This window comes from Blennius ocellaris (genome assembly GCF_963422515.1).
Source record: "Blennius ocellaris genome assembly, chromosome: 15".
Taxonomy (NCBI): domain Eukaryota; kingdom Metazoa; phylum Chordata; class Actinopteri; order Blenniiformes; family Blenniidae; genus Blennius; species Blennius ocellaris.
Genome location: NC_137664.1, coordinates 3,782,992 through 3,810,175, shown reverse-complemented (window position 1 = coordinate 3,810,175; position 27,184 = coordinate 3,782,992). Strand labels below are relative to the sequence as shown.

The 27,184-nt window shown below is 41.0% G+C and overlaps 1 protein-coding gene across 1 annotated transcript in view; it reads right to left on the bottom strand.

The window, feature by feature from the left end:
• The window catches only part of fibcd1b (fibrinogen C domain containing 1b), a gene marked incomplete at both ends in the record, with an annotated part of 123,115 nt that overhangs the window by 82,695 nt on the left and 13,236 nt on the right, over positions 1-27,184 (bottom strand). Inside the window, one exon of the mRNA XM_080510101.1 lies at positions 4,514-4,597. Coding sequence (XP_080366227.1) covers positions 4,514-4,597 — 84 coding nt within the window. The remainder of the gene's footprint in view (positions 1-4,513; positions 4,598-27,184) is intronic.

Below are 27,184 nucleotides of genomic sequence, written 5' to 3'. Positions count from 1 at the left end.
GGTTTATAGCTCCTTTAATGTGAGGAAAATCAATTGTGCCATGCAGGAAGTACTCCCATCAACTTTGTTTACCCTCTATCTTTGGGTAGATCAAATAAAAGTTGTCCCTGCCTAGAATATCTGGGTCTGTGCATAGGATACCACATATGGGACTCATAGGAGTCCCAATTATAGGCCCACACAATGTTAGTCTGTTGACACAAAACAGCTTCAATCAGAGATGTGAGTGTTGCACTGCACAATGGCCTCAGTTGTAGCTCTCCTCAGTCCAATCAGGAAGTCAGGATAATGCCCACCAAAGAGTTCTTATGGGGCCCAAGGATGGTTTTCTTCTTCGAGCCATGTTTATACCCTTACGGGTTCTATTACAGCACACGTGGGAGCCTGTGGAGACGGTGAGTAACTTTTGACGAGACCCTGCTGATGCCTCGCCTTTTCCTATCTGTTTTACCAACAAAAATAATAATTTTTTTATACTTTAGTAATTTTAGGAAGCGACAAGCCAACAAATATGGCTGCTTTGATAATACAATTTACATTTCACTAATTAATTCACTGTACTATTTAAATACAAGGAAAAAAGAATTTAGAGGAATTTGTTGAGTGAAATAATCAAATTCATGCATTGTTGTTATTTTTCCCAAAGCACTTCGCTGAGCCTGTTTTCCATGCTCTGTATGAATGCGAGCTGCAAAAATGCCCAGGGGCTCCATTTGTCCAAATGGATCGGTACACACACGTGTAAATGGGCACATGCACACACAAACATACACTGGGCTAAACAGAGTGACACTAAATACACACTCATGGCATTTAGATGGTTATGGCATATGCACGTGTAATTTGAAAACAGCCTGTTCTGCCAAATACTTACAACAAGCAGGCAGGCGCATGCACATACTGCACATGGAAAAACTGGAGCACTGCTCTGTCAGAACCTCCCCACTGCTCCCTGTTTTTTTTTTTTTTTTTTCTTCACCCAAATACATCATCACAGAAAGGAGCTCCGGCGGGGTATTGCTGCGCAGCACATTTTTTTGGTCATTCCCGCACTAACTCAACATGTAGACCCCGACTGCACTGTGAAATCTTACCATGCATGTCAAGTAGTGCTCCTTTTTTCCCCCATGTGTAAGAGTATAGGTACAGCTCAGTGAGTTTGAATATACGACTGTGCCTGGATGTGTGTGTGCGTGTGTGTGTGTGTCTGTGTGTGTGTGGCTGGTTGTCTTTGCTGTGCATAGTGTGTCTAATAGCCTCACAGTGCTGAATGGCAGCAATGTAACATTGCAGCTGTTCCCCCTGAGCTCTGTCACCAGTGGGCCAAGACATCAGTGGGAGCCATCAGTGGCACTGCACTAAATATTCATTGCTAGCAAACCGGCTGTTAACTTAACATTGACAAGATATACAATGGGTCCCGTTATGCTGGCAGAGAGACTCACACAGAGGTGCTGTACGTTTACAGAGCAGTCGAGGTTTTAAGCTTACAATACTCATCCATCATCAAAAGACTGGAGAAGCTGGGCAAATACTAATGCACTTCTAATCTAGCCTGCACTGGAGGTAGCTAAAGCATTAATATAGTAAATATCAGTTGAAATTCTGTGCATTTTTTGAAGTGCAGATTTTCTCAATATATCTCAGTGGGTTTAAAAATTCAAGAGAAACTTCACAAAGCGACCTCGACTGCATAAATGTAGAAACACAAAAAAGTGAAAACTCACCTTCTGCTTTATGAGCAACTCATTCAAAATGAACAAAAAGTAAAGGTTGACTTAAACCCATTCCTGAATATAAGTTGAACTAGGGATGGGACTAATCCGATCCAGTATCTGTATCAGGTTCCGATCCCAATATAATTCACGGATTGGAAATTTCCGATCTCACCTGCGGAGATTTCCGATCTATGAAGCCTCATCTGTGACTTAATGTTGCTGAAATGACTCCACAAGTGTTTCCCTGCCAGCTGCTCTGCTTGCTGGCTGCAAAATCTCCTGAATGGAGGTGGGTCTCAATGAAACGTGCCGTAATGAGTCAAGAAATCCATTACACAGTTTGCAGCCAGCTAGCAGGTTAGTGTAGTAGCATTGTGCTATTCAACCTTTCATGACATACATTTCATACTTGCCTGTAGAGAGGAGTTTATGACAGTCTCATATAAAATCAACAATAAAGATAATAATAATATTTAAACAAACAACTGGTATTGGAATAGCATCAGTATCTGCAGCTATCCAAATTCAGGTATAGGGATTGGAACGGAAGCTAAGAAACGTGGATCGGTGCATCGCTAAGCTGAACCAGCAGTTGTCTGTTTGAAGTATTTTGAGTCAACCCATCATCCACTAACATGTCCTCCTCCTCCAGCCTTTTCTGTTGTGTGTTTTTTTTTTTACTTCAGCCACTTTTGGTGCTATATAAGTTTTTGTGACATTTGCTGAAATGAGTAATGCTTCATGACAACTAGAGGTCACTTAGGAATCAAATGTAAATCTGGGTCATGACAGTCTGATGACACAATCGGCTTGTACGGAGGGGCAATTTTAATAGGGAAAAAAAACAGGTAATCGTTTTATTCATAAACACAATTTTAACAGTGAGGGTACAGAAAGCCACTTGCAGGAAAAGGCACGATAATAAAACAATATGACGCTGCTGGCACAGAAACAGGCGAAGCGCAATCTACTACACTTTGTCTGAGGTCAAACTGACACATAGTCAGACAATGAAATGAAAAGAAAGAGCCGGGAGAGGAGGTTTTCGAAAGCCCTATTTGTTTGATGGTCAGTGGAAAAACTAATGCAACAGCAATCTACCTCATATCCCAACTGAATACATGATCTCTCAACCCAGCTCAGGAGTTGCAGTGGGGTAATGACACCGACAATGGGTTGTAAGCAGCCTCTTAACACAGCTTTTTTGTAAATGAGTCTCTCAATCTCACAGCAGGCGCCCACTTTGTAATTAGTGGCTGGCTTTCAGATCCTCTCCTGTCTCTACTCATGCCACTCCGTGGGATTTGGGAGGACAACAGGGGAATTCTGATGGATAGATAAAAAAAGGAGCGGTAGAGAATCAGAGAGAATTCCTCTCCATGGAAATGATGTTGTCCTCCCACACAGGAGCACTGGCAGGCGGTTCTTGGACGAAAAGGCTTTGTGTGCTCATTAGATAAGCAGGAAATCAGCAGAACTCTTACAAGATCCCTTTCTCTCTCTTTACTAAAAACACAAATAGACAAACAGATTGATTGGTGCGCGCACAAAAAAAAGTCATGTTAACGCTGCTCTTGGCTAATGCAACCAGAAAGGCATGAACATAACTGAATATGACTGAAAGTTGAATATATATATATATATATATATATATATGTGTGTGTGTAATTCTGTCGTCAATGCACCCATGCAATCAAGCTCCTTCTGGTGAAGCCACAATCACGTCGCTCACTTTGTGGAGTCTGCGGGGCCTAATCCATCTAATTCTGTGCGTCTGGGTGCTCGAGACGAGTTTGTGCCACTGTCACTGCTCAGTGGCAAAATGTAAAGTGTAATGTGCAATAATCCTCCGCACCGCTATTACCAAGGCAGCCAGAAAGCGGATTGTGATGAGAATCATTGTCAGTGATTCTTAATCTCCCCCTGCAGGTGAGCTTGTCATTTTTCATTGTGTGACCCTGTTTTTTGGGGGGGGTTTCTTACTAAGGAGAAGGAGTACAAATGTACACAACAAATAATATGGATATGAATACAGTATGGATCCGAACAATAAAGGGTTTGATGTACATGAATGTGTGTTTTATTAGTTTAAATGGAGCTCATAAAGCACATGATTCACTCACTTGTTCAATGTTCAGGCTGTAAATTACATAAAAGTAAAGTTTATGAAAAAAAAAGTGCACATTAAAGCCAAAACTGTAAATAATTAACTGACAATATATATCATAAATATTATTTGATCAAGATACAGTAAATGTTGTGCTGATCATTTTCTTAGATAATGGATCAAATGTATTGGACTTGAACTGAAGTAATTTAAAGGTATCACCTTGATCTCTGTAAAATATATATATATTTTTTTTTTATATATATATTCTGCCATTTTAACAAGGGTACATTCAGTTAAACGGAATATGTCTCTCTCATCTTGCCAGTAATGGGTTCATGCTTAAACATTCACAATTGCATCTAACGAGTCACATTTGTGTTGTTTGATTAGTGCAGCGAGGAGAAACTTTCAAAGAGATCAAGAGCTTCTATGTGAATATTGCATGTTCTCCATGTGTGCACGGGTCTTGTCTCAGAGGTGTGTGTGTGTGTGTGTGTGTGCGTGTCTGGTCCGCGATGCTCTGGTGTCCTGACCGCGGTGTACCCCACCTACGCCTCTTATTCAACTGGGCTCGGCTCCAGCATCCAGTGACCCGGAACGGGACGAAAAGGTATGTGAAATGGATGAACGTCTGTGTTTTCCCTGAATGAGCATGTAGACGTACGTCGGAGCGACAGGGCCTTACCTTGGCCGGGGTCTCCCTGGCTGTTTCTGAGTCTGACCAGCGATGTTTGAGTTGGGAGGAGCTGGGCACACATTCACAGAACGTCTGCATGGGACAAACAGACAGGGCCACCAGTGTTGGCGTTTGTTCAAGTCACATGTGCAACCAAGCATGCAAGCACATGCGCACAAACTGGCATGTACACATGCACAAAATCACACACAAAAAGGGTGGGGGGGGTATCTTTCGGATTTGCATTTGAATCACAGCACTGCGCACAGCTTTCAAACCAGACGCTCAAATCTAAAATAAAATCGATGTTAGCAGATAAATGGTGCTCGAGCTGATAAACTACAACCACCTACACAGAAAATTGCACAGTGACATAGAAAGATTTGAAGAGGCACTTGTACATCTCAAAGGTATCACTGAATTCAATCGTTTACGACAGGCTCGGTGCATCTTTTCCAGTGATGGCTTTGCAAATCCCCATCAAACAGAGTTTCCTCTTACTTCAAATAAAATAACAAACACAGAAAAGGGACATTTAATTGAGCGTGAGCAGGGTCTGCTGTGTGTACGCCAGCGAGAATTCACACATGCAGGTGAAGGTAGGTGTTTGTATACAATATCTGAACATTAAGTGCTTGAGTACATGTACGTATTTGCACTCACATGTGCATTAATCTGCTTTTATCTCCACAGGAGCACCAACTACTCGCGGAGTAATTATGAAAGCAGGAGCTTTCAAGCTGCTCCAGAAAAGCACGCAGTTCCGTGACCTTAAACACTGCTGCTCCCACTGTGGAACTGCTCAATTAGCCTGAGACAATAACACCAACACAAGGGCGCGCACACACACACACACACACACACACACACACACACACACACACACACACACACACACACACACACACACACACACACACACACACACACACACACACACACACACACACACACACACACACACACACACACACACACACACACACACACACACACTTGAAAATGGATGCAATACACATTTTCCAATTAATGTATCCATATATGATCTCCATCCATCCATGTGTGGCGTCATGTGGCTGCCTACGTGAATGTATGTGACTGCGACTAAATATGCACTTTACACTTGTTATGTGACAGTGTGTGTTTTATCGTCAGCAGGAGTGTAACAGGATTACTTTAAAGCCCGCCTTAGTTCTCAAACACTAAGGGGCAGAAAAAGACAAAAACAAGCTTTGGCAGTGGTGAAGACTGGCTTGGCAGAGGTGTTTGCAAACAACTGCCTTCTTACACCCCCATCAGACAGGCTATGTTTATGTCAAACTGACATGATGCGACTCTAATGTTCACTCTGCTTCTTTTCCACCATTTTTTTTGCCTCTGTTTTGATCCTCTACCAATCTCTAGAACCGGGGTGAATGTAATGGCTTTGAGGGCTCCACAGGTTATAGTAAAAGTTAAATGAAGTCTCCCACATAGACTACCAAATGTAAAATAATTTTAGTTCATTTGATGCATTTCTCTCTCCAAGCTTTTGTTGATTGAAGTTTTTCTTTGGTTTTCTTTTCTTTGGGGAGCTGTTTTGAATGACTTCCTAATGTTCTTCTGTCAGAATAAATGCCCCTTTGGTTACATCATTCTATCCAACATCTGTTTCTTAAGTGTAAATAGCTGTGGCTTATGTGGTGCAAAACAAGAGCAACACTATTTCAGCATTGTCATTGGGCTATTTCTTCTTGTGGAAATCAGCTGCATACTGTAGGATAATAAGTTCAACTTTAAACTGTTTAACTATGTTATCTAACTGTAAAATGATGCCTAAAAGGCTCCATATAGGTGCATTCCACAACTTCCAACAGCTATAAGTGACAACTTACATAAATACTTTTATTTCAATGTTTCAACAAGAAAAAATTATACATTGCTAACCAGTAGTCACAAAGATAAAAATATCGATTTAAGCCTCCATTTAAACATCTAAGTTCAAGTACGATCAAGCAGACTAAGGCATGACAACACAATACTTCTATATGTTACTTAATGGAAAATTGCGTAAATATCAAATAATATAAAACATGGACAACAGGAAGCATCAAGAGAGTTTACAACTGTTCAACTTTTAAAAAGAGAGGAGATTAGATGAATCACTGACTCTGACCTTCGACTGTTTCAAATGCTGAGCATATTACCGCAAGGCTTTCTTTCGATTTCGCATTGCCAAAGATGGAAAGATTCACTGTAACCTTCATATTCGACTGCCAAACTCTCATCAGTCCATCATTCAGGGAGAGTAAATACAAGCAAGAATGTGCATGCAAAAATAGATAAACGTCTTGCAAGGTGTTTGAGACATATTTTGCTGTTTGTAATTGAATGGACCAACAATCTACAGAAAATCTGGGTTTTCCAGTCGCTGATCCGCTGGGTTTAAAAACATTGCTGTGTGAAAGTGCCAATTTAGTTCAACTGGAGAGCTGCAGTAATAATATATATATATTTTTTTTTTTTTTTTTTTTTGGTTTTTGAGATATTGCATTTCCAAAAATGAACTTCACCTAAAATCGGAAGAACTTCAGTTTATCATTTAGCAAGAGTAAATATGAGATTCAAGTTTGAAACAGATTCCACAAGACGAAATCCAAGCCAAGTGGTTTCAAAGAAAGAGACAACCACAAAACATGGGATTCTCAGTCTCAAATGCATGGCGGCTTCAGCTGCGTTTGAATATTCATCCCATTTGATGTTAAATTAAAAAAAATACCACCCATGGCTATTAACAAAGAGAAGCATATGTTACCTTCAAAACAGTGTGAGAACACAGTGATCCTGACCTTTGAGTGCCGGCCGGTGCTGAGCATGTTTCTCCGGGGCTTTCTTGAGATATTGCTTTTCCCAAATAAGAAGTACACCAAAGGTCATTGTGACTTTGACCTTTGGACACCAAAAACTCATTAGCTTACCATTTATCTCCAGCAAAACATTGCAACTTGCACTTGTGGCTACTGTGTAGGCTGAAAGAATTCAAAGTCAATCCAAGAGTTGACCCATGACCCCACGTGTGGCATCTCAGATATAAATCCTCAGCATGCACCCCCCCACCCCCCCCCAAAAAAAAAAAAGAAAAACATTAGATACCCAGCCTGTAGCTACGGCCTATGAAAACATTTCAACTGCAGACATGTGAATGTGCTTATTGGTATGTGTGCATGGAGGCATCTGCGTGGTCGTGCTTGCCTTTGTGTTCATGTCGTCAGTGAACTGCTGCATATGCAGCTCACACAGTCATTGTTATGATGGCTGACCAATAGTTCACCCCGCTTTGCTCTAAGCGTTTTCTTGTAATATGTAAGACAGCGAGAAAAGAATAAAAGAAGGCGGCAAGAGAGATAGAGAGAGAGCGAGAAAAGAGTTAAGTTGCGGTGGGTGTGTAGGTGGGTGGCTGGGTGGGGGAACGAGGGAGATTTGAGAGAGGTGTGCTGAATTATAATGAGCAGCCTTAGGGTCAGCGATTGAAATCTGTGTCTGTTCTGCCTAAAACATTGCAGCTGTCTGTGCTTGCAGTACACAGACGAGCTTCAGAGCTACATCGCTAAATAAACACAGACTCCACAGTAGTGTGGCTAAACAAACTAACAAGTAAGCTACACGGTAAAACAAACTGAAGTGAATGTGTACGTCTTAGATGCCTGGTATTGAGAATTCCTGCATGGCTTTTTATGCAGGCACATAAATAGGCACAAACAAAGATTGGGCCAGAAACCATCCTGCTTTATTGCGAGAGAGAGACTGAGAGAGAGAGAGAAATACATGTGAACGTAGACACACAGAACAAAGGTTGCATGTTGCAGCTGCAGCCCACTCAGATTCCTCACACTCGTGCCTTCCCATTACACAGAGCAGCATGTATCAGAGCTTTAGTTTGTTCATCCACCCTGCCAGGTAATGCTCACGTTGGGGTTCTTTGCAGCCGGTGCACACAAACATGCACGCATGCACTGCAGTGACACACCAATATCTGTGGGGCTTCTTGTTGGCAGTGGGCCCGGAGTGGGCATGACTGCTTGGCAGTGTTTGTCTAGTCCTAATCTGACTCCACAAACTCCACCAGCGGAGAGGATTTACACCTAATAGAATATTTGGTCTTTTTATTGCTTGGACCTTACAAGCAAAATCCTATCTGATGAGGCACGTCTGAGAAGACAGGAAGGGCTCAGACTTATCCTGGGTGTGACCGAACGTGGACGTGCACACTTTTTGAATGAGCGTACAATGTGTGTGCAGGCCAGCATGTGTGGACATAAATCTTTTAGCCAAGAATCCCCGGACTATTTGAGAATATATCGGCTCTTTCAATGTGTTGTTCTTCCCATGTAATGCCTCAATTTGCTGAATACCTTATGTGAGTGCATGAGACTCACAGAAGGTGTGTTTAAGACCGCTGCTCACTAAGCTGATGGAGTGGAAGAGGCTTTGCATACATTCACAGGTGGGCTTACTAATCATTTAATGGAACATGCAGACTGCTCAGCGAGGGGATTCAGACTGGCACGGCGATGGACAAAGAGAAGAAAGAGGAAAAATAAAAAAGTAAAAGGATATGAGTCCAGCAGGTGCAGCCACTCTTGCACAGTTCATCAGTATTTCATCTAAGAGATTAGGCCTGCATTCACAAGAAAACACAGGGTTAACAGTGAATAGATGAACTCATGAATAAATTAAGGTTGTTGTGACATTCTTCCAAAAATAAATGCTGAGGATTTCCAGGATGCCATTAGAAATTAAGCGGCTGTTCGAATAAATGGAGAATCGTGTTTAAATTAGCAATCATTTCTAAGAACTTTTTTTCGCCTAACCTACATTTGCATTGCTTCACTATTACTCAGTACAGGCATTTTAAATAATTGTTCTCTGAGCTGGCAAGGTGCTTTACATTAAACAGTGATAATTCACAGACAGTCCAATCACTTTGGAATAATATAGCGGCACAAAAAAAAAAGCAAAACAATGGTCCAAATCTGTGATTGCTTCAGGAGTATATAGCCAACAGCAAAGTGAGTGCAAGCAAACATCTGTCAACCGATACTGACTCTAAAGAATGCTCTAATAGGTAATACCACAAACTGTATATTAAGACGTATATATTGACATAGAGACTGTGATGGGGACTGGAAGTGAAATAAAAGCATCCACCCACAGAGGAGGTAATACAAGTCTTTACATCATACGACCGACATTTCCTGTACGCTCAGTTTTCCTGTTACTACTCATATACCAAAATTAGGGGCATGTGCTTGTCTTAGACTTCCGTTTCCCATTTCTCATCATGCAATATGTAGGCAGGTGCAATACTTTTTGATGCATCTACTCATGTAGTTTTGTTATATTGGACAGTACTGATGAGAATTTGCCAAAAATGCTCCAATCGCAAATATATTCCATGGAAGATTGCTCCATTAAAAGAAAAAGAACAAAGAAATCTACTTCATGTGATTTGGAAAGTTCGATGCTGCCATGACCATCTGCCTATCATTAATTGATAATTTAAGATTTTTTTTGACTTGACACCAGCTGCAACTTCGTCATTTTCCAGTATTCCAGCTAAGCTGCAAACTGTTCAGCAAGTGTTTCCAAAGTTGCACCCTCAACTATAGTTTCACAAACACTTGGATCAGAGATGTAAGCGTGTGAACGCGTCATTGGTCACCGCGACTAATGTTCATCTGGGTGTCTTCACTTCGTCAATCCTTCTAATTACCAATGTTGGCCAGGCTATTTTAAAAATGTGTTTCAGTAATGTCAACCTCACCTCACCTGCCTGCTGGCTGCAAGCTCAAACACATTGGGATATTGGCCCAAAACATCCACCTGCAACCCAATTAACAAATATGTTGCAAGAAAGTATTAGCGTATTGGTGATTGGGAATGTTTATAATTACATTTCTTTGTGCAATTAAAAAAAAAGCAACGCTCATCTATCTTCATAATAGTCTTCAAGCTTTTGTAAAGTCCACTCTTTCTCTTTAGGAACGTTTTCAGTACTTAGAGTGAAGGTTTATGTGTGACATATCTATCCATAATGACCGAGCCAGCAGCCAACACTGATGTTACAAGCAAAACACTGCAGCAACGAAACAATTTTATCCACCTTAAAAAATCAATATCGAAGTCAAAAAAATCAATATAAGCTAAGTTTATGTCTACATTTACAATATAGTCACAACTTTGTTGTCAGACAACATTTCTTGGCTGGATATCAGAGTTAAATAAGCTGAATCTTAGTCTCTCACACTCACCAGACTCCATGTGTGGAATCAGTCAATTTAACTTGCTAAATAAACACAGGGGCAGATGCTTTACTGCTGCCTGGTGGTGTTCAGATCAATATGGAAATATCAATACTTCCGATAACAAATGTGTCCTTTTTAGGATCGATTCATGTGTTCAGCGATCAATATTTACGCTCTACATATTAATTTAAAGTAAACATGCCTGTTTCAGCTGCTGGAAACTATTTTTGTTTGTTGTAAAAATGGGAACTCTGATTAAATACATCCTTAATGCAGTGGAAATCAAATTTCCGAGCATTTGCAAACACAATAGTATTGTATAGGTAAAAGCAGATGAGCTGAAGGAAAAACACTAGGTTTGTTTAATAAGTGAACCTGATGTACAGTATGTGCATCCAGTTTTGTACTTTCATTGTTTTCTTGCTTTGATGCTTTGCAGAAGTCAAAGTCAAAGGTCAACGGAGAGACCGAAAGAAGGCAGTCTTGCCTGGCCTTATGAGGAAGTAAAAGAGCTCTGCAATCCACGCAGGAATACACACAGCGAATCATTATAACTAGTTTGACCCCAATCCCTCCTCCTGAGAGAGAGGAAAATACTTTTTTTTTTTTTTTAATTGCTTTATTGTCATAGGGAAGTCTCAACATTTTAGTGTGCCTGTGTACAGTATGTCCTGAAATCTATGTATTTCAGCTCTTTGTAGCTCTAGGTCTGAGATCTGTGTAATGGTGACGTAGTCCTACTAAAAATAATAAATGTTCAAAGTTACCTTGGAAATCTACAGTACAGTAACTGACTATTTAGTTTTTCTCCTTAAAATTGCACACAAAAATTTGGACATTCTCCTTCTGTTTTCTGATGTTTCACTATGGCAATGATTCAAAGTTATAATTAAGAGACAAAGTAGGCGACGATGCCAGTTATCCAGATTGAGACTGCAGAAGTTGCCAAATATAATACTGATGAAGTTAAATCAATGCCAAAAGTTGTGCCAAAATGAAAGTTTTAAATGTAATTCATTGTGTTTTATATAGTTACAGTATATGAAGTCGAGATGGTGGTAGTTCAAATATTGGCTGGGCCAGTATATGGATGGATGGATGGATGGATGGATGGATGGATGGATGGATGGATGGATGGATATCAACAGCAACTCAAAGTATTTAGGCATAGTCTAAAGGCAGGAGTCTTTTATGAACATGGTATTGTTATTGAGTTGAGCAGCAAGTTACGTGATCTATCATAAAGTGAATGCATCCATTTTGTTTTGCTTTTTGAACTTCAGTACATTTCACAACTTGTATTACTTCACCTCGACCTAGGCAACAAAGCAGAATTGGTATATCAATTTTTAATAAGCACTTCTTTTTCCATTGCTTTATACCTGTACTTCAACTTAAGTAACTTAGACGTCACGTTCAAACTGTGTTCCATGAAGGCAATATACATGACAACACTAAAGTGGCATTAAAAAGCTGGGGAAAAGATTGTGTGATTATTTTACCAGATGCAATATTGATGGTTATTTAATGAAAAATACCACTTATGTGCTCGGATTTGTTAAGCGCTGTGAAAATGAGTCATCCTGTCACACTGACATCGGCATCCTTGTCATTGATCTCAAAGACGCTGTGCACTCACAGTCACACATCTCCGTCCAGCTGCACATAAAATCATCACTGAGTAGGAAGTCCTGATTAAAAACAAGTGAAACCTGCCAAAGGCAGCACACTCCTTAGACTTGCAATGCACATGGCATTACAACTGATCCTTTAAGCTCTGTGGCAAGTTATTCACAAGCATACGACCGATATAATGCAATGCATCTTCAAACTGTGCTTGTTTCCAAACTGTTTTAACCAAAATGGATTTGCTTTGACTCGTTGTATTATTGTCAACCAAGTAGCACATCTCGTTCAACAAAACATGTTTTGCTACGTGAACAAATTGTTTTGTATCACATGCTTTCAAATTCAATTTATTTTTATAATACAGCTTAACATGTTTAGTTCTTACCACGTGTGAAGCCTGGTACAGAGTAATGCAAAGGGTTTTCTGTTTAATTTTCGAGTGAGGTCAAAGGGTTAATACTGCGAACCCCAGTTTGCAAGAATGAGATGAAAGGACCCAACAGTATTGAGCAGTTTCTTGTAAATCTGATGACAAATACGTTCACCCACTATAGCAGGGATGTCAACCACATTTTAGTTCGGGGGCCACAATTCATCTTGAGTGGGCAGTGCCGGTAAAATAGTGCCACAATAACCCACAAAAATTTTATTTAAAGTTTTCCTTTTTTAAGTTTTACGTTTTTTGGAAGTTTTAACAATACGTTCTGGTGCAAAAAAAACAGGCATATGTCCAAAAAAAGGTATCCTATAGCTGTTGCATTATGTATGATTTTACAAAGTCACCCTGGCAGCATAGCTTTGAGGCTAATGCTAGTTTGCATCTTTTTTGCAACAAGGTAGCGTTCTTTCATGACTGCATCACATATCTCAGCTCGGCTTATTGTGCTGTGGACACGACGCTTAGGAAATTCGCTTAAAAAAGAAAATCAATGTTTTCTGACAATTTCTTCCAGTTTGGTGGTTTTTGGCTCGATTGGAGTGTCTTACAGGCCAATTTTGGGGATTAGTTTTAGTACCAAGAATGAACTAACCTGTAAACTGATTACATGCAAGTTCATTCAAAGAACACGCGACTCAAGTGTGTTGTCTCCCATAAGACCTTGATGCAGACTTATTAAAGCTATTATTAAAGATTGCGTCACCTTTTCATAAAGCCCTTTCACGTTTCCACTGTGACAACAAAACACTGCAGTATACTGGCAGGTATGGAAGCTAAACTCAAGGACATTTGTTTCAAATAAGAGGATTAACACTTAAATTCTGCACCGACATTCCATATTTACACACTTTATCCACCATAATATTTAACTTGCCTTTGCCGGTGAATGAAGACAACACTACAAAAGAATGTCTGAGCCCTCACTCGTTACACAGAATACTTGTTGCCACACAGGACCACAGACAAAATATTTTAACCTTCAACATATCCTTCATGAAATAAAAAATACAATTATAATTAAAAAAAAATAAAAAATCAGGGACAAAGATAGTTACATTGACTGCTGAATTCGATAAGAGAGTTGTTTACTTTGCCACCGTCTATATTCTGTTCTGCAGACCTCAGAGATTTGGGGATATTTTAGAGGACACTGCAAGGGAGGATGTGATGGCCAGCATATCAGCTTTTACAGACTTCAAAGGGGACTATTCCCTGTATGGCTAATGCCTGACAACATTTTGGGACTCCTTGGAAAGTGGCACAAAAATAATGATTATAACAGGCGCCCTGGCTGTTTGGTAACAATACAAATTATATAAAGTAATACGAGGCGTAATCACGCTACTCACTTTTTTCTCGCCTTCAGCCTAAATCATATTTGTTCTTACTGTTCAGGAGGTTTTTGGCCAAGTAGAGTGAAAAAGCATAAAAAAACAATATAAATAGGGACAGGCTGTCCAAAAGTGTTTTCATTAGCTTCTGCTTCAGAATTTTGTTTTGCAGCTGATTAGTTGGATCTGCTTGGGGATTAGTGATTTCCAACAAAACAAAATACGCTTAACACACCTTATCAAACTGCCCTTCAGCTAAAAGGAAACAAACACATTTGAACACGTCAGCATCCGAGAATTTAGACAGCCAAGACATGCAAGCTGCAGTGACATGGATTAGGATGACACTCGGCGATGGATATTTTGCCTCTAACGCAAATGGAGTACTTTTTTAGTAGGTATAGTCATACCAGAATTAGGTATCAGCATCCATACTACACAGGGTACTCATAACAGATCCCCGATACAACCTGGTGAGTATTACATGATGTCATCCTTCAATGACGTCAGCAGCAGGTAGGCCAGAGACGAGGAGCAATGTTCGTGGTTTGGAGATTCTTTAATATTATGCAAGACAAAGGTTAGACTGATCTTATATTATGTTCTGCCAAAATATCAAGAGTATTTGAAAGCCAGTTCATACGACACCAGCAACTGAGTCATTTGGACCAGCAGAATTGGCCCGATGTCACTTATTATTTGAACTACATGCCACATGTACCACTTCCAGGGCTCACACAGCAGCGATACTAAATGCTAAACATGATTAAAGTACAACTGACACTTATTAATAGCGAGCTGGACCACGTGGCGGCCACAAAAAGTTCAGCCCCTCGGTCTACAGGCGAGGGCAGTGCGTTGCGTCTATCTATGCATTCTGTAGATGCGGTAGTATGCAACAGTCAAGACTACTACATAAGAGGCTAAAACTTAGTACTCTTACTTGTACTCATCCTTTGAATTAGTTTTTAGGTAATTTTTTTGGTTTAATAATATGCAAAAGATAAGACCTGTGCAGGATCCTGCACAATATGCATCTACAATTAATTAATTAGAAAAACACATGCATTGTGACATCTTTTTTTTTTCGCTCTGCACACAGTGTTTAAGTGCAAATTTTGTCCTTGTGTAACAGTACTTCACCAACCGTGTAAACTCGGGAAACACAATCGGCTGCATCAGCTGAAACAAATGCATGTAAACAGTGAGAGAAATGCTCTTCACCTTCAAAATAAGACAGCATGCAGAGGAAGAGGAGGGAAGGGAGGCCTGTAGGAGACAGGGGAGGGGGGTTTAGTTCAATCCTCAGAGACAAATCACCCGCTCTACCCTCCACTGCTTGTCCTTGGAGCGCACACTGCAATCGGCCACACGCGGCGAGCGAGTCTGTCACCCATCGTCCCTGAGACATACCAACACATTCGAATGCAAAAACACATCGCAGCAGACGCTATTATAAAGCACACAATCACTGTGAGGTCAGAACGGCTTCTTCGCAGGCATGAAGTCAAACGGCCAGATTGAAAGAGGGCGTTCAGTTTCAGGAGGCTCGTAATGCTCCATCGGATCTCACATGACACGCAGGACCTGCAACTGTGAGTGTTTCAGTTCTCTAATCTGAGGTAGTTAGATTGTTAGTGTGTGAACAAGGCATGTAGAGATTATTAAACCTTTATAGGACACATCCAGACCAATAACTGGAAGGAAGGTGGGATAGCACAATGGATAGGCAGTTAGGTGGACAGATAGAATTACTGATGGATGGATGGCTAGATAGATGGATATACAGTCCACTGTGGGTGACTCCATAGATATCTATCTCCATTTTTCGGACGTTTTTATAGACCTTCGTACTGGCTTGGTTTGATTCAAGTTCTAGTAATGCCTTGATGGTTTAAGACCCATTGAGGCACTGAATGAAAAATCGAGCTGTACAAATAAACCTGACTTGAAAATTAAACTTCAATATTTATGATGTCAGTTGAGTAAAGGGGGGGATTTCAGCATAACTGCATAAAATGTCCAAAAACATAACATCCTGGAGCATTGCCACACACACATTTAGCAGGGTAATATTCTAATGGGGTTTATAAATGTGAAAACAGCACTTTGGTACCATCAAAACATTCTTATTGCTCTGTGAGTGTCCTCAAGAACAGAATGGCCACCTTGCCGATTCGACGTCAACACATACAAACACACACAAGGAGATTCCTTTGTGGAGGGAACTCATTCTTCCCACAAAATAGTGAGGAGATAATTATGATGTTACTCGCTTTATCTTTGTCTGAAATAATCAAAATGATTCTCATCAAGGACTCGTCGCATCTTCACTTCACAGGCTCACATGTCTCTCTACTTCTCTTTCCAGCCTCACTTCAATTTCTCCTTTTGAAATAGCAGGGCACTTACTGTCATGATTGCAGTTGGGTGCACGCGAAGTGCACAATCATACAAGATTCACATGTACCCAGACACACAAACACATTCACACACGTCCCAATGCTTCGTATACAAAACACCGGCCGTAATGCGTCCCCTGCAGACAAAAAACAAAAAACAGAGTCTCATTCTGCCACATGTCATGAGGGCTGCATGTTTTTTTGGTGTGGTTTTTTTTGTGTTTGACAGTATCTTTGGTCTTTAAGTTGTTTTTTTTTGTTTTTTTTCTGTATTTGTGTAGACAGGCAACAAAGTTGGATTGCTATTATAGGTGATTCTCAACTACCGAGTCCCAGGAGAATATGGACTGGGAGTCACGGCACTCTGTAATCACCATTGTTGTTATTGTCCATCAAGTCATGCATGAGCAGAAGAATTATTTACTATGCCGTGTTGCATGTGAGTGCTAGCAGCGCTTCCTTCATCTACACGGAGACAGAAACCATGTGTTTTCAGAAAGTTGTGTTTTCCCCCGTTGACACGACAACGGAGTCGGAGAATTTTCAAAAAGTTCCACCTTGGGACCCAAACACCAAAAAAAGCTGAAAACGTTTTGGTGTGAATGGGGCTTTTAAACAGACAAAACTGGGTCTGCAGTTCCCACCAGCACTGTTTCAGAAGCAGTTTTCTTTTTTTGTTATTTTTCCTTGATTATTGACTTCTGGCTTTCTGCCACCAGGCATGATGTAAAAGTTGAACTCACAAAGTTGAACGCAATCGATTTGTTCGTTTTCGAGCATGAATGCACAGGCCATGGAAAGTCATGATATTGTGATATATTGTGCCATTGCGCAGGTTGTCACGTTTGTCATTTTTGTTGTTTTACATTCTAAGGATGTGATAATTGCCCCCATATGTCAGTGATCAAAGCGGGGCAACACACGCCTCTAATTTTAAACATCTAACCCCCTCCCCCATTACCACTACTACCACCACCATCTTCACATGCAGACATGCCAGTATAAGGCAAGATGAATCTCCACCCCAAAGCCTTGCCACTTTGACGGCAGTGTGATAAGAAGGTCGACACTTCTTCTAACAGGCAAAAATGAAGAGCTGCCTCTCCCTAATGTGTACATTTGCATAGATCGCTATGTGCGCACCATGCAGGCACTCATAAATAATACATGCATGTTATGGATACCGGTGTCTCTGCTTCATGGTAGAGCTACCTTGCGGAATAACTTATGGTTGGAGCTCAAGTAAGCACTTCGGCTTGTGTGTGTGTGTGTGTACGAGTCTCAATCTGTCCCTCTGTGTCCATTAATCTTTTTGTATATGTCGGCATCTCCGTTTGTACTCAGCGGGGGGGGGGGGGTGTACCCTACTTCTTGACAATTTGACCTTGGAAAAGAGATCATATTTTGATGCCGATGGGGCGAGACAAATGTGGTGTTTCCTCCTTTCCTCAAACAGATTGTGTGTACGTGGGGGTCGGTTTGACAGTGTGCGCTTGCCGCTTCGTTCATGTGGGAAGGCTGTGCCGCTTTTGCGGCAGTGTGTTTGCACGTGCACACGTGTGCCACTACGTGAGCAAAAGATGTGTTGGCTGAGTGCTTTCGGGTGGCAAGTGCTACATGTTCACTCTCTCCCTGAGGGGAGGTTGTGCTGCAGTGGATATTGGTCTTCTAAGGTCATGGGTATATGAACTCAACTTTTCTATCCATAAATCCAAGTTGTGCTATCACAAATGAACAAATCATTCCCTGAACCTATCAAGTGCTATACCTCACCTTTATGTGTTTTCTATGTTGGAAAGAAATGATGCACCGAAATGGAACATGCAGATAAATATAGAAAATCAGAAATGTGTAGTCTCTCACCGCACAGTGGTGTAAGAAGATTACATCCGGATTTTAACCATTAAGGTATTTTATACCATTCAAGTTCTAAACCTAACACTTGACATTTTCTCCTCAAAAGTAAATGTGAGGATATTGCTTTTGACTACAGCCTAGTAAACCATCAAAAAGATACTCTGGATGCCAACAGTATAGTGCCACTACTGGCACTACTCATAAATACAAAAGCAATTTTCTCAATAGGGCATTCAGCATAATAGGAGCATTCTAAATTTCTGAGCACAACAACCCTTCAGAAGCTGTGGGCAATGAGAGGAGCACATACAGTAGATAGGGATATGCATGCATCATGAAGGAGCCTCTTGATGTAGAGTGTGTGTGTGTGTGTGTGTGTGTGTGTGTGTGTGTGTGTGTGTGTGTGTGTGTGTGTGGGGGGGGGGGGGGGGGGGGGGGGGGGTGATTGCTAGCTTTTTTCAAGGGGTAGTATCACTCACAGGGAACTGTTTACGCAATAGTGTGATGTGTTGAGAATGGCACAGTTTTCAGTCCCAATGAGAGCAGACATTTAGTGTTGGAGTTACGAGGAGGCGACACAGGCAAATGTTAAAAGGCAGCTGGGAGAGCAGATCAAAATTGAAAATTAGCATCTGTAAGTAGCAACAAATAAAACATCTCCGGGATGTACCTTTTCTACCAGTCCAAACCAGGGCAAACGTGGATAGACGGACACATGCACTTTAATGGGGCTAATCACCCAGAAACCCGAGGTAAATATAACCTGCGTACTAAGAGAACATGAAAACTCCATGCAGAAAGGACTACAAGCCAAACAAGGACTCCACCAGGGAATTGCCCAACTGTTGGTCGAGACTACTCATCAATGCATTTCCGGGTGGTCTCGTTTACGCAACAACATTTTCAACTAAAAACACAAGACTGTTTTGGGTGTCCGTTTACACGACTACGGTGTTTGGAACATTTTGAAAAAAAAATTTGAAAACACATGTACACACACACACACACACACACACACACACACACACACACACACACACACACACACACACACACACACACACACACACACACACACACACACACACACACACACACACACACACACACACACACACACACACACACACACACACACACATCCCCCCCCCCCACAAACTATGCAAATACTAAAAAAAAAAACCTTTTCACAAACTTAAAATAAACATACCTTCGAGATTATCTGTCAATGTGATATGTGTAGTGATTAAGTGTTTTTTGTTTAAATGTCCCCTCTCTTAAAGCTTCTTATTTCCTCAAGGAGGTTTGAAACTACACTGCAACCTAATGCTATTACATTATTCAGAAAGTATGCTGAACTTTAATACAGCAGATTTTTTTTTTCTTTAAAGTGACGGGGGAAAATGCTGAAGGACATTTTGAAAAGCGGTGAAATTAACAGTTGTTGAAGGCAATGTTAATGCAATCCAAATTGCAACTTAAAGCAATAAAACTTCATACTATGCTAACCCTATTGTCCAAATAAGAAAAGAACTGTGATAGCTTTAGCTGGTGGGAGTACAAGAGGAAGTGCAGGAGACACATGTAAAATGGAGGCAGACTTTATTTTGAGAGCTAAGACCTAAAGCCACCAGGCTGAATCCTTTGGACTCGGGAGCCAGTGGATATGAAAGCAGAAGCGGTGGCTTGCACTCTGGCTGCTTCTGAAAAGAACTGCCACAACTGTCTTTTTTTTTCTTCATCTTCTTCTTCTTCCCGTGAATTAAATAAGGCTATGTCAAAAAAATAAAACCAAACACTCACATGAAGGCAAGGACTAAATCAAAGTAGAGTGACTGCATAACTGGACCAATTGAGTGCTGTTCGCTTGTGCTAAACATCAGTCATGCTCAGGAAATACCAGACAAGTTATTCTCTGTATTTACTGAACCAGAACTATGAAATAACTCACCTGGTGTCTGGCAGGTTGGTAATACTGGCTTGTCACGAGGTGTAGTTACATGAGAAAGAGGCGTGAAAAACACGCCTATATCCAGGTATGTAAATTGCTTCGCGTGATAGCGGTGCAGGCCCCTCCCTCTCATCTGCATGTCAACACTTCTACCTGAATCATTTTTAACAGTAGAAGGGGATAAAAAGCATCCCCCCCCCTCTGCATAATGATTCAATGGGTTTTCACACCAGCTCATTTTAGATCATTGAGTTTTTACAAGTATGGTATAATCAGATGTTTCTGTTAGTAAAGATCAAGAAACATAAGCCTCACGGCCAGGCTGAAGATCTTGGATAGAACCATCAAATGTGTCCTATTCTACGGTGCCGAGACCTGGAAGTAGCCAAAATCCTCACAGACACTGAGTGTCGAGGTGATTGTCAACTGGTGCATGCGGACCATCTTTCAGATTCCATGGTCTTGCATATCTATGGGAGATTACCACCCAAGAAAGAATGGTGCACCAAATACACAGTCGGGAGTGGAGGTCGAAAGAGATGTGGTTCAGATGTCACAGCAGGAAAGTGGTTATGAAACCAGGTGGTGGGGCCTTCAATACCAAAGTGGTGAAAAAAAATCGGTGGGAGTGTAAACCAAACAAAGTACAGTATGACAATTAACAGTGTGGTCCGCACCAAAAGTGCCTCCTCAAACAAACTAACGAGTATGAAAACATAAACTGTAGTTCATCAGCAGTGTGGATCAAAAAGATGTCAATTAAAACCGAGCTGTCCTCAATTTAGAGTGTAACTCCCTTCAAAAAATGTTAATGTACACCAAGTATTACATTTTTGTTGAATGTCACAAATGTAGTTAACGGTTAGTGTAATAGCAAGTCGACCTGGTCTTCCCTGCATTGAGCGTCGCTCTCTGCGTGCATGTGTGTTTTTTCATGACAAAAAGTAGTTTTTCCAGCCCTTTCCATGTGAGTGGACATCATTTTCAAAATGTTTTTGTGCAGATGCAAAACTTTTCTGTAATGAATAACGCGAAAACTATGCTTTTTCACTTGAAACGTTATGTAAATGGGGCCTAAGTCTCAGCAACGTTCATTATAATCTTAAATCTCATTTCGTCTTCTTTGAACAATCCCAATTTCTTTTTCTAATAAAAACTGACGTGTACATTTTTTGTTTTTAATGGAATTAACATTGTCTTTACCCTTCTCTTATTACTGTGTTTTCTGGTTTCCTTTCATCCCAAATTGAGCTTTCATCACTGATCGCACCCTGCTTATATCTAATTGTTCATCCACAGAAGAACAGCACAAGCTTAGCAGCTTTTATCTCTGGTGATGCACATGGCTGAGTAACGTCACTAATGGAAAATCAATGTGCCACCAAACTTTTTTTTTTCTTTTTTTCGGTACCGCATTACTTTCATTAGGACCAATTAATCAACACATGCAAATCTGCTGAGCCTGCCAGCTCTACATGAGTGACGATGCAACAATAAGTGATGATGGCGAACGTGTTTGTGTGATCCCCCCCATTAGAAAATGCAAAAACCTCAAAACAGAGACACACGGGGAGTTAATTAATGCAGCTCTCCACTGACAATTTCTCTGGAGTTACCAGATTAAACCACTTCATTAGTGTCTAGAGAGACAACAGACAGGCAATGAGAAAGGCAGCGCTCAGGGAGAGGGGGGGAAAGGGAGATGGAGAAAGAGTCAGAGCCCGCTTTGTTAGTGTGTGAAAGAGCCACTTTCAAGACAGTAATTATGATGCAGAAAGAGTGTAATTTTTTTTTTCCCCCTGCAGAATGCCAGAGGGCTCCAGAAGTGCCTTCTAATAGTGATGGGTGACAATCTAATAGACCGCAGATATGAGTCGCGCACCAGCCTTAATTGGTGTTTAAACTTAAGCAGCTTGTCTGAACACATCCAGGCTCTTCCCTAAATGTGTCAGCTGTGCCTCCACCTTGTGATCCTCTTCTGCCATGAAACGACACATTTGATCAGTAAAGAGCAGTGTCACCGTGCATCTCATGCAATCTGACAGCTTGCAGTAATAAGCCCGAGGTGCCGTGAGTGTTGTAAAGGCTGATTAAGCCACTGTCACAGTTCACACTTCCCCAGAGATCCTCAAACTAAATACTAAAGTCACAATGAGCTGCAAGAGACTGGATTTGAATAGAAATTGCCACGGGTGACTTGAGAGATTTGTGTAGCAGATGCTCCCGTATGTGAACACTATGGCAGAAAGTTGGAAAAAGAAAGGAGTAAAACTCTTGAGTTGTTTAAGGTTGTCTATATTAATTACAGTGGTTTTGGCCTTTTCTGCTTTTCAGGTGAACAGCACAGGAGGGCATCTCACTCCAAATGACTTTTTCTCACATGGACTGAAGTGACAAAATAAATCTGCACTCGTGGATGAACCACTTTGCACCTTGTTGCTGCTTTTGGCAGCGTACGAGCGCGAACATGGCTGATGGGAAATGAAGCATTCTCTGTATAACTCTTATGGGAATGCTGCAGCGATGAGTTAAAATGCCTAGACTCCTAATGGAAGCGCTGGTCGTGAGAACAAACCACAAAAGTTTCTTTCCCTTATTTATTTATTTCTCTCCCTGAGTGTCTGTCAGCTCACATTTTGCACTCTCTCTTCACACATTCATTTCCTTTTCTCACTCCTCGGCTGAAAAGTCAATCCGAGGATCTTAGTAGTCTGATTGAAACCATAAATCCCTTTTTATTCATTTCCAGATTTTCATTTTGTAAGATCTCTTATTAAAAAAGAAAAAGAGAACAACGAAGGGGCTACTGAAAGCTCAATGCGCGGAGTGTGGGGTGACATTTAAAATGAGCCACAGCATCAAAATGGTGTAGCTAGTATAGCATCAGATCTCAAAGAAAAAAGAAAAAAAAAAATTAAAGTGCGGGCTGGGCGGCTGCGTTTTCGTGTGACAAATGCGACTAGTGAGTTGAACTTTATCCTAATAAACGGTGTGGGAGGTTGCTACCAACCCAAAGCTCTGATCAGCGTTTGACCCCTGGCCCTGCTCACAGCCAACTCTTAATTGTGACAAGGCACATATGGCGGATAATTATTCTGAATAATCTGTTGCCATGGTGACGACTGACCCTGACAGCCATTGATGCACCCTCTTGATGTCCGGCTCTGTGGTTGGAGGCGGTTTCCCCTCTTTGCCCTCCTAAAGTGCTGGGGATTAGAGATGTACATTATCACTTTAATCTCCTCTTTAACCCCTTCCATCAGCCTGGCATCCCCCCATGGAGAGCGAGAAAGAAAAAGAGAGAGAGAGAGAGACAGAGAGAGAGGCCCACGGCCACTCAAGAGCATATGGCCACAAACAGACGTATGCCTCCTTGCTCATATATTTCATGAGAGCCTCAATATAAACATCCAATTTCATTCTCCCCATAGTGCTGTCCTATCTCAGTAATCCACTTCAATCCTCATCTCCATCAGCTCCCTTCGGTGTTTGTAAGTGTATGCATGCGATATAAATACACCGCGCTGCTATTGAGCTCTTACTTAGCCTCTCCCTCAGACAGTCGTCTTTTTTACAAAATGGATAAACAAGCCTCCCGCTCTCGAAGGTGTACAACACGGCAAACAAAACTTTCTCGAGAGGCATTCCTCCAGATCCGCCCCCCCCCCTTCCCTCTCTCCCCTCTCAGCTGAGTGAGCATGAAATGTGAAATCACGCTGACTCATAATTGAGAAGCACCTGCAAGATAATTTGTTTTCAGTTAAAAAAAAAAAAAAAATAGACAAAAAATGCCGAGATTGAATGTGACTCAAATGAGTAACAGCAGTCAAAAAGCCATGGCAGAACGTATTAGGTAAAGATTATGAGCTTGAAATAGGAATCATTTTGTGTATAACACAGGGAAATATAAATTACGATTCCAGCAGCTATCGCCTCATGTATCAGGGGCTCAGTCAAGAACTCAGTGTTGTCCTCAGTGCTTATTTTAGATGATAATTATTCCGTCAATTATTTACTTGGCCTGGTTGATTGTTTGTTGAGCTTTTAAATGTCAGAAAATCGAGAAACCTGTTAGCAAGTGTCTCCCAACAACATGGAAAGCAGCCTGAAACACCTCGTAATATACTTTGTGAGAAACAAGCAATTGCATCACTCATTTCCTCAGTAAACATTGCTGAACTAAATTTTATGAATACAAATCAAAAGGACAAAATAAACCCTAACCCATCAGATGCAATACTCGCAGGCTATATATGAAAAATCTTTAACTACATGTCATTCATGCCTATGAACTACAAAGCCACCAAATAAATTAATGCACGTTGAAATCACAGAAAGTCAATGAAATATTTAAAAGAATAATATTTAGAGTCAACCGCCTGGAGAGGTTGTATTTAGGCCCCATTTAAACAACGTTTTAAGTGTCATTTTAGAAACGTTTCGGGTTTACGCAGCAAAGTTTGGAAAATGATGTCAATTTCCAAAAAAACGATGTAAATACCATGCAACATCAGGAGTTGATACTTTTAAAATTAAACCACACACATGCACGCGGAGAACAATACACTATAAACATTAATTAACAATGGTGAATACACAGACATTTGCATGGGCAGACAACCAAGTTGGATTGCTGTTGCTGGCTACTCAACGATAAAACTACCATACTACTAACTATTAAGTCCCAGCAGAAAATGGACTGGAGGTCATGACACTCTGGTTACCGCCATTGTTGTTATTGTCAATTTACTCGTACATATGCAGAACAACTATTTCAAGGACTCACGAATTGGTTTTATTGACATACCATTACACGTTTTTAAATGTCATGATACGCAAATCTGTTCCCAAGGCCTGGTCAACTAATGAAATAAAACAAAATAAAATAGAAGTGAAATGTAAAATAGAATAGAAATGTAATATAAAATTGGCACAATGTGTATTTACTACTACAGTGGTGCACATGCACAGCAGCAGCATTTCAGAAAAGTTGGCTTTTTCACTCATTTCCATGGAGACGGATTTGGAACATTTTCAAGAAATTCCACCTCGGAAGCCGCTTTCAAAAAGGTTGGACTTTTTTTACAAAGTTTTTACTCGAAAATGTGTAAACAGGGCCTTAATTTGACGCATTCTGCCAGATTTACTTGAAGAAAAAAAGAATATTTCTCAAAATAATGAGATGAGCACATATCATCGTCCTCCATGGTGAGAAGAAATGACTCAACAGATTTTTATTCTAACTAGATATTAATAAACTGTAACTTCCATTCCTCGGTGCAACAGGTGCAGCAAATGCAGGCTGTAAATGAAACCTCTAAAAGCCTCCAACAGGACGCTCCAATTGCGAGTAACAGCAAGATCTTTTTATTATTATCATAATTATTATTATTACAAACATATTCAAATTTTTCTAATAAATAATGTGTTCAGTCATTTGCATGAGTTTCTCCAAAGTCGAAACCCCCACTCCAATGTATTTGTGCGTTATTGAGAAATTTCTCCCGGTGCAGGGTGTGGTAGATTTCACCACGGAGATAAAGAATCCATCACAATCACATCCTGAGTAAATATAGATTTTTTTTTATTTTTTTTTTAAAGGAAAATAGATGTGTCTTATCCTGGACAGTGAAGTTAAAAAATGCATAAATCCTGGAGAACGCTTGTCTGCAGCTTTGTCAGGTTAGTTTTATTGATGACGTCTGGTGGGACTCGGCACCGCTACCGTCCCTCTGACCCCTGACCCATCCCACCGCAGGCTGACAGCAGCTGTCATGCCCTGCGTATCGGAAAAACCAGCGCGTGCAGCAAACACATCTCAGCCCTCTGAAATATAAAAACACGCTGTCATCCGTTTCTCGCTGGCTGACGAGTGACAGCGTCTGAGCCCCCCCCTCCCCGAGGTGAGCCACGTCAGCCTATCGTGCCAAGGGTCAGCCGCCAGAAATCCCTCCGCCTCGCTCTCGGCTGGCTCCTCCTCCTACTCCTCACCTCTCATCCCAAACTCGTCTTTGACCCACCCCCCCCCGAATCCCGAATCTCTCTCTCCTGCAGCCTCTCCCCTTGACCACGACGTCCCGTTGTGCTAAAGAGTTTCACTCTTCATCTTCAACACATTTGCAATAAATCAATGTGAGCTGAGGGGCTGTAGAAATAGTGTGAGTCTGATTGATTTCTTATGTTAGCACTTTATAGAAGCCTGTGAGGAGCCTGCCAGATTCCATTCCCCAAGTGAGGAAGGCTGTAGGAGAGAGAAAATAAGTCTAATGTGTGCCGGGGATTAAAGAAAGACACTGTATGGACCAGAACAAAGCCGGAGAGCAATTTTCCAGACTTGTCAGTGATTATGCGACAATTACCGTTTCCGTCTCGTCCCAAACTCGATGTAAAAAAAAAAAAAGAAGAAAGTCACATATATTCTTAACTTTTCGTCTTTTCTCTACAAGTCCCCCCTTTTCTTGCAAAATCGTTGGACTCCTTTGTCAAATGAATTATTTCACTCTCTCGGCGGTCCATCTCAATCTTTTTCAAACTCCTTCCATTAGTCACGGCATTCAAAGGGAGGATTTGACTAAAGGTTGCAGACAAATGGCTGAGACTGTGTGCAGCGCTGACAGGCTTTAAAAAGGGCTTTTACAATGCAAGACGACGACGACAGGAAGAAGACAGAACTGATCACCTGGAGACTCAGCCAGAAAACCACCCACTCAATACCGTGCCCACTCAAGTAAAAGAGAAAATAAACATGAGCAGAATTATGTAAAACTCAAACTCCATTCAGCCATTC